This window comes from Bubalus kerabau, chromosome 21, assembly GCF_029407905.1.
Source record: "Bubalus kerabau isolate K-KA32 ecotype Philippines breed swamp buffalo chromosome 21, PCC_UOA_SB_1v2, whole genome shotgun sequence".
NCBI classification, from domain to species: domain Eukaryota; kingdom Metazoa; phylum Chordata; class Mammalia; order Artiodactyla; family Bovidae; genus Bubalus; species Bubalus kerabau.
This window is the reverse complement of record NC_073644.1, coordinates 56,020,387-56,033,285: the sequence shown is the minus strand read 5'-3', so window position 1 is coordinate 56,033,285 and position 12,899 is coordinate 56,020,387. Positions and strand designations below refer to the sequence as shown.

General features: G+C 37.1%; 1 protein-coding gene across 11 annotated transcripts in view; it reads right to left on the bottom strand.

Moving 5' to 3' along the window:
- The window catches only part of DCC (DCC netrin 1 receptor), a 1,416,568-nt gene that overhangs the window by 140,872 nt on the left and 1,262,797 nt on the right, over nucleotides 1–12,899 (bottom strand). For all 11 annotated transcript variants that reach the window (XM_055559274.1, XM_055559275.1, XM_055559276.1 and 8 more), the window contains 2 exons: nucleotides 12,711–12,818; nucleotides 3,411–3,605 (listed from right to left, as the gene is read on the bottom strand). In XM_055559274.1, coding sequence (XP_055415249.1) covers nucleotides 3,411–3,605; nucleotides 12,711–12,818 — 303 coding nt within the window. The remainder of the gene's footprint in view (nucleotides 1–3,410; nucleotides 3,606–12,710; nucleotides 12,819–12,899) is intronic.

The following is a 12,899-nucleotide window of genomic DNA, read 5'->3' as shown; positions in this document are numbered from 1 at the left end:
TTATTTACCTTAGACTATCTGTCATGTGACATACATATAAGGTTCGTGCCTATGCAATATTAATTGTTTATAAAGATAGGCAACATCAATGTCTGAATCATTTAAAACATACTTTAGACATCCAAAACTTAGTTTAATGTAAGACCTTGGGCTTCCTTCATGGCTCAGATGATGAAGAATCTGCCTGCAATGCGGGAGAGCTGGGTTCGATCCCTGGGTTGGGAAGATTCCCTGGAGGAGGACATGGCAACCCACTGCAGTATTCTCGCCTGGTGAATCTGCATGGACAGAGGAGTCTGGTGGGCTATAGTCCATGGGGTTGCAAAGAATGGGACACGACTGAGCGACTAAGCACAGCACAAGACAGCATAAAAATCTAATTGTCTATTAATTGAATACGATATACTTGGGGTAGATAATCTTAAATATTCATATCACGATATTAGAAATAACCCTAATGGACTATTGTGACATATAACGTATCTTGAATTTGTTCTTACTCTTAAACATCTCATGGATGAGTTCAGGGCACTTAGAGTAAATAGTACCAAATGGGATATGAAGTTCATTAAATAATCCACAGGATGGTGATCAATATGAGCCTATAAATCCTGAGATAACTCATCTCTCTGCTGCTTAATACATTTGGATGTCTTAAGTTATCTTAAACCCTCTGTGAGATCTCTAGTTGGCATACATTGTAAGCATGAAATTAGTTTGGCACTTGTCTATAGGTAAAGATGAATCATTTGTGAAACATTATCTAGTTACATTTCATGCTCCCACAAAACGAATGACCAGTTTCCTTTCAATTGCTCATTTGGAGTGAAATCTGATTTAGACATGAAGTCCTAAAAACCTGGATAGGCGAAGACTGGCTCATTTTCCTCTTGCCTTCCTTCCAACTTCTACTCTGTCGTGAAAGAGCTGTCATGTAGGCTTAGGCTGAATGTTTATTTGCATGTTCTTGGCAAACTTTCAGATTAGCTGCTACCAAATCTAGCTTTTGAACAGCTCAATCACCAGCATCCAAATGTCTACTGTTTATTAGAGTATTTTTCCTAGGAGAACTGAGAAATGGGCTATCTAGTTATTCTAAGTCTCTTCTTTAGTTTGTCCAAGTAAATGGGTAAAAATGTCAACTCAGGTACATCTTTCTAATTTGTCAGTTGTTTGCTATCATGTTTTGTTAAGGTTTCCGACAGATATATATGGGCATAAGGTGGTAAGGGATTTAAAAACCAAGTATCCTTCTTAAAAGGCTTCCCTGGTGGCTCAGACGGTAAGGAATCTGTCTGCCAAGCAGTAGACGTGAGTGCGATCCCTGGGTTAAAAAGATCCCCTGGAGAAGGTAATGGCAACCCACTCCAGTATTCCTGCCTGGGAAATTCCATGGACAGAGGAGCCTAGTGGGCTGCAGTTCACAGAGTGGCAAAGAGTTGGACATGACTTAGCGACAATAACACATATAATACCTTAAATGTACATGTTTATATATCAACTATGGAACATCTGAATTATTTTCAATTGCTAAATAATAGAGGCTCTTGAAATCATTCATCCTCCAAAAAAAAATAATGCTGTGCTCTAAAACAGAAAGAACTTATATGAAGATCATTATGAAGTAGTCACTAATCTCAGGCCTTTTATTTTTCTGTATAAACATACAACTATCCTTAAATTGAGCAGTGATTTTTATACTTGTAAGCATGTAGAGTTTTCTTCTAGTAATCATGATGCAAGATATTTTTTTTCATGTTGCTACTCTGTGTCCTTAAAAAAAAATTAATTTTGTTTGAGATTTTCTGTCTTGCCATATCAAAATTTCTTTTAATAAGAACACTAGTTCCTGAAAGGAAATACTTAAACTTGGTAGTAGATAGTATGCACGCAGTTCACGTAATAAAATGCTTTTTAATTTTTATCCCTTAAATACAATGGTTAAAGTGTTTTATTATATTGTGAATAGAGCCCATATATATGAAATCAATACAAAATTCCAAAAGGAGTGTAATGGAAAAAAAGTCAAGTTAAATATGTATACTTTGTGTTGGTGACAGAAAATGTAATAATATAATAGATATTGCCTTGGCATGTTGGCTTTCAGCATAAAAAGGTAACTTTTAATTAATTATCTTTTATCATATTTGTTTGTTTCCAATTTTTTTCAATTATTTAAGAAATAACTGACATGCGTCCTAAGTCACTTCAGTTGTGTCCAACTCTTTGCGATGCTATGCACTATAGCTCGCCAGACTCCTCTGTACATAGGAATCTCCAGACAAGGATACTGGAGTGGGTTGCCATGCCCTCTTCCAGGGGATCGTCCCAACCCAGGGATCGAACCTGCATCTCTTGCATTGGCAGGCAGATTCTTTATCACCAGCACCATCTGGGAAATGCCACATCACTGTATAAGATATACAGCAAGATGATTTATTTACACATATTGTGAAATGATTATCATAATAGCTTTAGTTAATACCATTATCTTGTATGAATACAATAAAAAGGAAAGAACTTTTTTCACGATAACTATTGGAATCTACTCTCTTAACAACTTTCCTGTATATCAGACGGCAGTGTTAACTATAGTTATCACGCGTTTATTACCTCCCTAGTACCTACATCTCTTATAACTGAAAGTTTGTACCTTTTAATTACTTTCCTCCAAATCCTTCCCTCATCACCTCCTACCTTTGGTAACCACCAATCTGATCTCTTTTCCTGAATCTGGTGTTTATCTGTTTGTTTAGGTCCCATATATAAGTGAAACCATACAGCATTTGGCTTTCTCTCTGATTTATTTAACTTAGCATAACACCTTCAAGGTCCATCCATACTGTCACAAATGGTAGGATTTCCATGTTTTTTTGTGTTGCTGAGTAATATTCCATTTTATGTATATTCTGTTATATCCATCAATGGACATTATGCTGGTTCCGTGTCTTGGCTGTTGTGCATAGTACTTCTATGAACATCAGGATGCAGGTATCTTAGAGAGTTAATGTTATTGTCTTCTTTGAATATATTCCCAGAAGTGGAATTGCTAGATCATATGGTATTTCTACTTGTAATTTTTTGAGGCACCTGCATACTGTTTTCCGTAGCAGCTGCACCAATTTACACACCCAAATGGTGCACTAGGGTTCTCTCCTCCATAGTCAAGGTAGCATTTGTTGTTGCTTGTCTTTTGGATGACACTCATTCTAACAGGCTTGAGGTGATATCTCATTTTGGTTTTAATTTGCATTTTAACTTCTTTTGAATGTCCACTGTAGTCATGGTGCCAACAGAGATGGTTTAAGTCAATTCCCTAAACAGACTTCAAAACTATTTTATAACCCCTCCATGGGGGCGGGGGGCGGGGGGGGGAGAAAGAAAAGAAAATGACAGGAAATGATTCCAACCTTTCAGAGTCCTGAAGAGGATGGGATCCGAGAGAGGCCCCACTCCTTTGGCATTTCGTGCTTGGATTCGAAAGTAATACACAGTGTCCAGGTTGAGATCCATGATTTGATGAGTAAGCCGATCACCACTGATTGTTTCCATAATCCAGTCATCGATTGGAATGTTCTTGTCCAAGGTATAAAACAAGATGTAAGCTGCAAAAATAAATGAACACAACTTTATCTAGTGTACTGACTACATGCGCTACTTGTTTCCAAACATCCATGTTTCCCAAATACAATTTTCAAGGATTATTATATATCCACAAACTATAAAGTGCAGTATCCAGTTTGGCAAGTAATGATTTTTTTTTTTGGTATTGCAAAGATTAGAAAAAGAATTACTTCAGTGTACAGAATCTAAAAAATGGAATAAGCTGTTATAAAACTATCTGCCATATTTAAAAATGTGAGGTTTCTGCTGTTTGAAAATCCTGATTATTGGTTTGCTCTAATATACAAACATGAGGAAAAACTTAAAAGATAGATAACAAGTTTGTCATTTTCACTGTATCCAATAATGAAAATAAGTAATGTTTATTTTGGCTAGTGTTTAAATAATAAAAATACATTGAAAAGTATAAAATGCCCAATATTTTAAAGTGTCATAAAAATAAATGATCATATTTGATTACTGTAATAACTCGGTGAGGTTGGCAGGGATACTGTTGCTCTCTTTTCATAGATGATAAAGCTGAGCAGAACCCAAGCTAACTGATACAAGGGCTAGGATAAATCCTCTATTGCCATACTAAAAATCCAACACTCTTTCCCCTAGCCCATCCCACCTAAGCAAAAATAAACAAACAGAAAGAAGAAGTATTTTTGGATTACTGTAGGTTATCTAGTTAATATTTCAAACATTAATAAATTCATCATTTGATAGTATCATTCATCCTCTGTGTTAGGAGATATGTTACTTGAATAACAGTAGTGTTCTCAATGGTGGTAATCTAATATGCACTCAAACAGATCTAGTTATTCCTATAAACTATTTATACTATTAACATTTTATTTGGCTAATATTTAAGGTAGCTTTTATTTTAAAGCACTAATTCATCCCTTTATATTACAATATATATCAGATAATAGTGCAATATAAACTATAAAACAACTCATCGCAGGTGCCTTTGCTACATGAATGTGGTCAGCCTCTATCTCTGTTAAAATTCTGCAATGGTATCTGCATTAGATAGGCCATCAACTTTATCTCTAGGTCTGAGCTTATGGATTGAATACATTTCTTCTTAAGTAACACTTTTAAAACCAATTGTCTCCATAGCAGAGGGAGCTCAGCTTGGTGCTCTGTGATGACCTAGAGAGGTGGGATGAGGGTGGTTGGCGGGAGGCTCAAGAGAGAGAGGATATATGTATGCATATAACTGATCCACTCTGTTGTACATGAGAAACTAACACGACAATGTAAAGCAGTTATACTATGATAAAAAAAGAAAGCTCTAAAAAAAATAAAAATAAAAACAGTATCCTCCTTTGATTCCCCTAGTCCTTCCTTTTCAGTCCCACTTGTCCCATTTTGACCGGGGACCTTCATACAGTTCTTTCAGAGGTCATGTCAGAAGGTTCTCTAACTCAGATTCACTTCCCTGCCAAAACAAGCATGAACACTTCTTACATCTCAGCACAACCCTTACTCAGGAAGACTGATTTCCATGCTGTGCTCATTCCTACTTCCCTCTCATTCTTCACACCACTTCACCTTTCCTTTCTTTATTCATCCAATTTCTACCCATCCATCAAGGTCCAGTTTAAGCTACATCTAACATATGAAACCTTCCTCTATAGTGAGCTCTCCTTTCTGTAAACTCTGTAATCCATTCCAATACGTAGAAGAATACTTATATGATTTTGTATCATTTTCACTTAATCCTATAGTGATTTACAGAATTATATCTCGGTTTAGGGGATGTGTTCTAGACAGTGAACTGGATACTTCTTCCTTGTGATTCTTTACAATTAAGCAATGCCACAAACTACCTCTTCTGGAAGTCCATTTCTCTTAAATTCTTGTCAATGCTGATAGCTTGCATCTATTTTAATTTGGCTTCCACTTTTTCTGACTTTGTTGTTTCTCAAATCTGCCTCATCATAAGAATTACCTGCGGACTAGGTATAAGTTACAAACCACAGAGTTCAAGAAAGGGTATTTTGGTTTAAAATTTTTTTTAATTTAAAATTAATTAAAACTAACAGTGTTGTGTTAGTTTCTGCTGTGTAACAACATAAATCAGTTATATGTAAACATATATCCCTTCACCCCTGAGCCTCCCTCCCACCCCTCCAGGTCATCTCAGCACTCCGAGCTGAGCTCCCTGTGTTTTATATATACATCACGTTCCCACTGGCTGTTTTACACATGGTAGCATATTATGTCAATGCTAGTCTCTTAATTTGTCCCACTGAGCCTCTCCCTGGCTGAGGGCATTTTGATTTGAGAGACTGTAGACAAGTCTTTGATCACTCCCAATTATGCCTGCCTCCTGGTACTTATACCTTTGTGCAGTCCTTTCTCTGAGTTTAGACAGGACCTAAGGCTTGCTTTTAACCAACAGAATAAAGCAAATGTGATGGACTGCTGCTTCCATGATGATGTTATATAAGTTGTAACTTCTGTCTTGCTAGCAGACTCCCTTGTTGGCTTTGATGAAACAGGTTGCCAGATGGAGAAGACCACGTGTCAAGGAACTGAGGCTGGAACTGATCAACAGCCAGTGAGCAACTGAGTCCTGCCAACAACTACATATGCTTAGACGCAAGTGTTTCCCCAGGTAAGCCTCAAGTGAGACATCAGCAGAAGCCAACACCTTGATTACCACTTTGTAAGAGACCTTAAAGCAGATTACCCAGCTAAATTGTGACTGGATTCCTGACTGACAGAAACAGTGAGATCGCAAGTGTATGTGCTTTTAAGCTGCTAAATTTGTGGTGATGTTGTTACACAGCAGTGATGAGTATAATAGGTTTCTGGTAACCCCAGGAATCTGCACCCCAGGTGACTTCTGTCTTCCAGTATAGTCAGGAATCACTGCTTTAGTTGATTGTGTTAATTCAGTAATTTTTGTAATATATTTGTTGAGATATTGATGCTACAAATATGAATGTCTAAGATGTGGAAAGCTCAGGGGAAGATAAAGGACTTACCAAAAAAAAAAAAGTCTGCAAAATTTATAAAGGTGATATGACTCCTCCCTCTGGCTGGTATTAAAATTGGAAGACTGCAGTTCAAAAGGGATTGTAAAATACCATTGGATAAAGGAGTTGTTTCTGACTCATAGGTGTCCATTCACTGAGAACTCAGCCCCTGTGGTCAACATCAATAAAATCTCCTACTACTCTTTAAGCCAGAAGAGTCTCCATTTTTGTGCCCAAAGAAACCACATCTATTGAAAAGAAGGGCCTGGCACTAGTAATACTTTTCCAGCTCTTATTACGTGCATATCTTATCTCTTCAAAAGAATAAAAACATTCCTTTAGTTCAGGAGCCATGTCTTATATTACTTCTTATTCTTCAAAAAAACTAATAAAATAGTCTCTGGATAATAGGTATTGAAACTCACTTATTGAATAAAACCCCTTAGCCTGTAAGTGTTTAAGTTTTAAATTCATGACATTTAATGAAATTGTTCAAGTTTTCATGGGCTCTTGTAAGAGCATGACAAACTTCAAAGTTTGGATGACTGTGCTCCCATCCCATGTCGGCTACAATTATTCCTGATTTTCTCCATCTAGCAAATGAGAATACAATGCTTGCCTTCACTGTAAGTTTTTCTATGTGAAGAGTATTCACTGAAGCATTTTAAAATGACAGTTCCGGGACTTCCCGGGACTTCCCAGTCCAGTGGATAAGGCATTATTGCTCCCACTGCAGGGGGTGTGGGTTAGATCCCTGGTTGGGGAACTAAGATCCCACATACCACACGGTGTGGCCAAAATACTAATAATAATAAATAAAATGTTTTAAAAAATGACAGTTCTGGCATCACATATGTAAAGCTAAAAGTGCCACATCAGGTTCTGACCCCAATTTGTATTTAAGCGATTTTCTTAAACTTATTAAAATAAAAAGAACCATCATTGGTTATAAATTTGAATACTGAGATGGAGAACATAAACAGACTACATTACTCAGAACTCTAAAATCTAGCCTTAGAGAAACCATAGAATTTCATTTGGTGAATGAGTTTAATATGTTTTGAGGCTATTAAGTCCACTACTGAAGTCTCACCTTGGAGATTTCCACATAACCACACAAGTTGGGATGCATTTATAGGTCTGCCGCTACCTTTTTGTATCTATATGTTCATTCCTCTGTGTCTAATTTTATATTTTTTCCACTTCATTTTTATCTCTTATCCACCACACTGACTGAAAGAGTATTATATTCTACCATAGGTTGCAAAACCTTTTGGGTTTATTAATTTACCTGGGCATTCTCTCATGGGAATACCATTTGTCTAAATACATATAAAACATAGCATCATGCATCTTTCATTTTGACTCTACTTACACAAATAGCTGGGCTTCCCAGATGGCGCTAGTGGTATAAAAAAAAAAAGCCTGCCAGTGCAGGAGACATAAGAGACATGGGTTCAATCCCTGGGTCGGGAAGATCCCCTGGAGGAGGGCATGGCAACCCACTCCAGTATTCTTGCCTGGAGCATCCCACAGACAGAGGAGCCTGGCGGGCTGCAGTGCTTAGGGCACAAAGAGCTGGACACGACTGAAGCGACTTAGCTCACATGCACATATACGAATAGATATTTGTCATTCCAGAAGCAAAGTGTCAGAAAGTATTACCTCCACCTCTCATCTCTCTTCTGTCCTTTTCCATACTTCCACTCATGGCTGATTCCTTTCCAAGGATCAGGGAGGCTGATAAGAACCGGGAAGACCATACAGAACTGGCCCCTCCCAGCAAGGAGCTCAGCCCAAAGGGGGCTTCTCATCTTTAAAGAACTGATTCTAATAAATATATGCACATAGAGGTAGATATATTAAAAATGAGGACCAATTTCCTACTTTTTTGTGGTCAAAAATTATGGGTTACTGATTCAGGGAGGCCTGACCTCAAGTAATACTGCTAATATTAACTAGCTTTATTGCAACCTTGAGCAACTTGCTTCATCCAAGTTATGTCTTAATTAACGTATCAGAAAACAAGTTGCTGTGAGATAATGTGCTTTAAAAACTTAAAATATATGGGTATTTCTATTAAATTATCTTTACATAGTAACTATTTAGTAAATGCTAAAGCTTTTATTTATTTATATTAAGAAGGCTTAAGAAATACCTTGTTTGGAAGCTGGCACTACAGAGTCAAGTCAAACAATATATTGAATATCAATTTGATGATTGTTCCACTCAACAGATGTTTAGTAATTACCTATTGAGTGTCAAAGATATTGTTACTGGGGAGAAAGAATTGAACAAAATCTGAACCCTGTTCTCCTAGAGTTTTCAGCCTTGTACTATAAGCATTTAGATTTTCTCGCTTGATAATATGGAAAGGGGATGGACAGGAAAAAGTCAAGATAAGACTAAGTTGCCACCTTCTGCAGTTGGGTGAATGGTGGAAGCTTCTGAAAAGATGCAAGTAAGAATATTAGACACATGTGATTCCAGTGTGAATGTCCAGCTCGGTTCACAATCTCAATGAGCTAACAACCTATTCCAGGATATAATAGTGCATCACTTGGCTGTTTGTGGTGGGTGTTAGACTAAAAAGAGAAGAACAGCAGAAAGAGGGGCTGGGGAGTAGAACAAGTTTCCAGTAAGACAGAGAACTGCAAATGTACAGTATGAGATAGGATGTGTATATATAGAACTCCTTGGATGGAGATACAGATTTCAGAGACATTAATTGCAAGATCACTGAAGTCCTGGCTATAGCGTGGATAACTTTTTTCAGAGAAAATAACAAAAGGAATGAAAAGATCTGCGTTCTGGGAAATAGCACTTCTGGAACAAGTGGAAGAAAAGGACTGAGAAATTACAGCCTGGAATTGGGAAGAAAAGTGGTTAGGCAGTTTTACAAAAGTCAAGTGAGAAGAGAATTTCAAGGAAAGGAACGGGACTAGAGTATCAAATTACACAGAAAGATAGGGTGTAACCTTAGTCATTAGATGGTATCGATAAGGAAACAACCTCTGAAGCTCTCTTCTATGTATATTGGTGTTTGATCTTAATGTTGGATGCTGCATTTATTTAGATCAATGTTTCACAAATGTAATTATATATTAAAATCACTCCGGGAGTTTTAAAAAAGTTCCATGCTCAATCCCTCCTCAGACAAATTAAGTCATAAATCAGTTGCCTGTCACTGATTTGGGCCAGTACTAGTAAGAAGAACAAAGCTTAGTGTAGTAGCTAAGAGTAGGAACCTGAGTTTTATATCCTAGCTCTGCTATTTCTTGGTTATTTGACTTTAGGAGAATTATTTACCCCAGAAAGCCCTTGACTCTTTATTTCAAAACAAAAGAATAGGGAACATATGACTACTTATAATACAAAAGTGCTGAGGAGAATGACAAGCTTATACTAAATGTTTAATTCATTTTGAACCATTTTCTTCTGAAAATATCAGTCTAAATTCCCAAGCTGCCAGCTTATGATCAAGGAACTGAAGCACTGGAATAATCTAGATCTCCCTTTTCAACATTTTTTTGTTTCATCTTTTTGAAATATAAATCTATGTACACATATATACACGTATCTATATGGCTCAGTGGTAAAGAAGCTGCCTGCAACGCAGGAGACACAGGAGACATAGGTTTGATCCCTGGGTTGGGAAGATGCCCTGGAGGAGGAAATGACAACCCACTCCACAATCCTTGCTGAAAAACCCCATGGATCGAGGAGACTGTCAGGCTGCCATCCATGGGGTCACTGAATCAGACAGAACTGAGCACATGCGTGTGCACACCCACACACCCACACATGTACATTCATCATTATCTACACTTACAAATTGATGGTCTGGGTTCTGAGCAGAGTACATTAATGAACACCTGCTCTAGAATGAATTGCAACTGGGAAGAATAATCACTAAATTATTTCAGTGCTCACAGGGTACCAGGGACTGTTCTCAGTCCTTTATTATAACAATTCTATAAAAGGAGTCCTAAAGTGAGACTCAGGCAGATGAAATAACTTGCTCAGACATCTCCATCAGAAGGCTGGGTTCTTAACCATCCTGTTCTGCTGTGGGCATAGAGGGATTTGGGAAAACAAAGAAATATGGAAGCAGGACAGGAGTATATTCCTCCACACAGGTAGACATGTGCCCCGACACACTGGAAGAGAACTCACGTCTTCCTTTGGACTTTCTCAAGAAACTGAGTGCAGAAGATCTGGGCCCTCAGTCTAAAGAGCTGGTGCTTTAAATGTTTTATCATACTATTTTTTGGAATTGATTTGAATGAAAGTATCAAAACATGCATGGAACGGAAATTGTTTTAAGTGTTATTTAAAGTTGTTTTAAAGGTTCTTAGTGTTTGCTCCCTGTTGAATAGAGTCAAAATAGCTTAGACTGATAATTATAAACTGACTTTAACAAATAAACTATTCTTTAGAGGGGAAAATTAGTTCTTTTCATACTTAAACTATGCAATTGTGAAAGAATAGATTTTTAGTAATGAGAATTACTGAACATACACTTCTAAATAAACTATGTGGACACAGTTTCTTATACATGCACTGTGACCTTAGCACACAAAATCTTATCGCTCAGATTAATTTACATTTCTTAATATGGGGCCGACTTCCATTTTTTTGTTCCAACTGAAAAGCAAAACTAAGCTTTTTTTTCAGAGTTGAAAACACATTCTATTTTTTGCATAGACCATTTGGTGAGATTTATGTAATATATGACTTATTTTATCCTTTACCCCAAAGTATATTTTTTTCTATTAGAATCTATTTTTATTCAGACAATTCCTATTCTGGACTGTTTTCTTCTTAAAATTACTATCTGTTGATTTACCATATGCTTATAAACAACTGTTAATAACATAATGGAAGTCATCATGTAAACAAATCAGAATCTCCAAAAGTACTGAAATAGAACCAATGAAGAGAGGTCATAACACTGAGTGGAGAAAAGCAGAAAATTAGAATGAGCCAGCCTCAGTTTTAGAAGGTCTGGCAGAGTGACAACTGACACATATCAGATGCTGGGGAGATTTTATGTCCCTCTTTATTTTTCTCCCATATTTGTCCGCTCAAAATAAAATTCTGTTTGCTATTGTAGAAAGAGCAATTTCTTGGAGGAAACAAGTCTTTGGCTTAAATTTAAACCACATTTGGAATTTTCACATTACCTTTTCATTTTGTAAAATTCAAAAAGTAACTCACAGCAAGTAAGTGTGCCATCTGAACTGTAATTTCCATGCTTATCTCTGTATCAGAGAATGGCTGAATTGCTTTGTTAATTTACAAGATCCACTATTGGTATGCAAAAATGAAGAAACAGGAGTGACTCTTGCATGTGCCTAACCCAATGGTTCAAGTTAGACTATAATGTGCACATCTTTCATTATACAATATTTTTCATAATAATTATATGCTATGGAGACATCTATTAAAAGCCTAAAGTGATCATTTAAATGCAAAATCTCTGATAGAACTCCATTATATTTTTCATACTAAATTAACATTACAGGCTTCTAATGGATGCTTTAATTAGGCATCGATGTTATCTGTAATATTTGGCAAAATAAAATCTGTCACTGTGAAATATTCATTAAGTTCAATTTCCATCCATCAATATCAAGTGTTTTCTGAACCTTATGATTTAAGTAAGAAGCTAAGAGCTAAGTGAGAAACTAAAAACCCTCAAACAAGCCTCCTTCCTATGTTTCCTAGGAAAATACATGGTCATTAAGTGTCTTTTGTATTTTATAATTGCCCAACAACTGGCTTCTTTTTAGTCATTTAGGCTCAAAGGAGTTCCGTTAGGAGGTTAACCTAATGCCGCCCAGAATGAAACACAGAAGGTCTACACTAATTGGAATACACATCTTTCAGGAAGCAACACAAAGGAAATGTGCTGGGGTGTGTATTTGTAGGCTCCATTAGAAGAATTCCAAGGTCAGCAGCGGTTAAGAGGAGACAATCAGAGAGGGTCAGGAGTCAACTGAGATGCTGGGACAGAAACCTAATACATAAGAGGTTTGAGCGGCATGCTGGAGGTAAGCCATGGCAGGCCACGCGGAGCAGCACAGGAAATAAAGCTGAGATGCCTACCAGTAATCTTCCCATTGGCTTCCAAGGGAGGCTGCCAGCTCACGATGACAGCGCGAGGCTTCCCTTCTCGAGTAATGACTGTCAAATCCTTAGGAGCAGAGGTCGGGGCTGTGAGATGAAACAGAAACATGGTCTTGTCATTGGATGTGAAAGAAAACAGACATTTATGGGGCTTCTAATCATGATGCT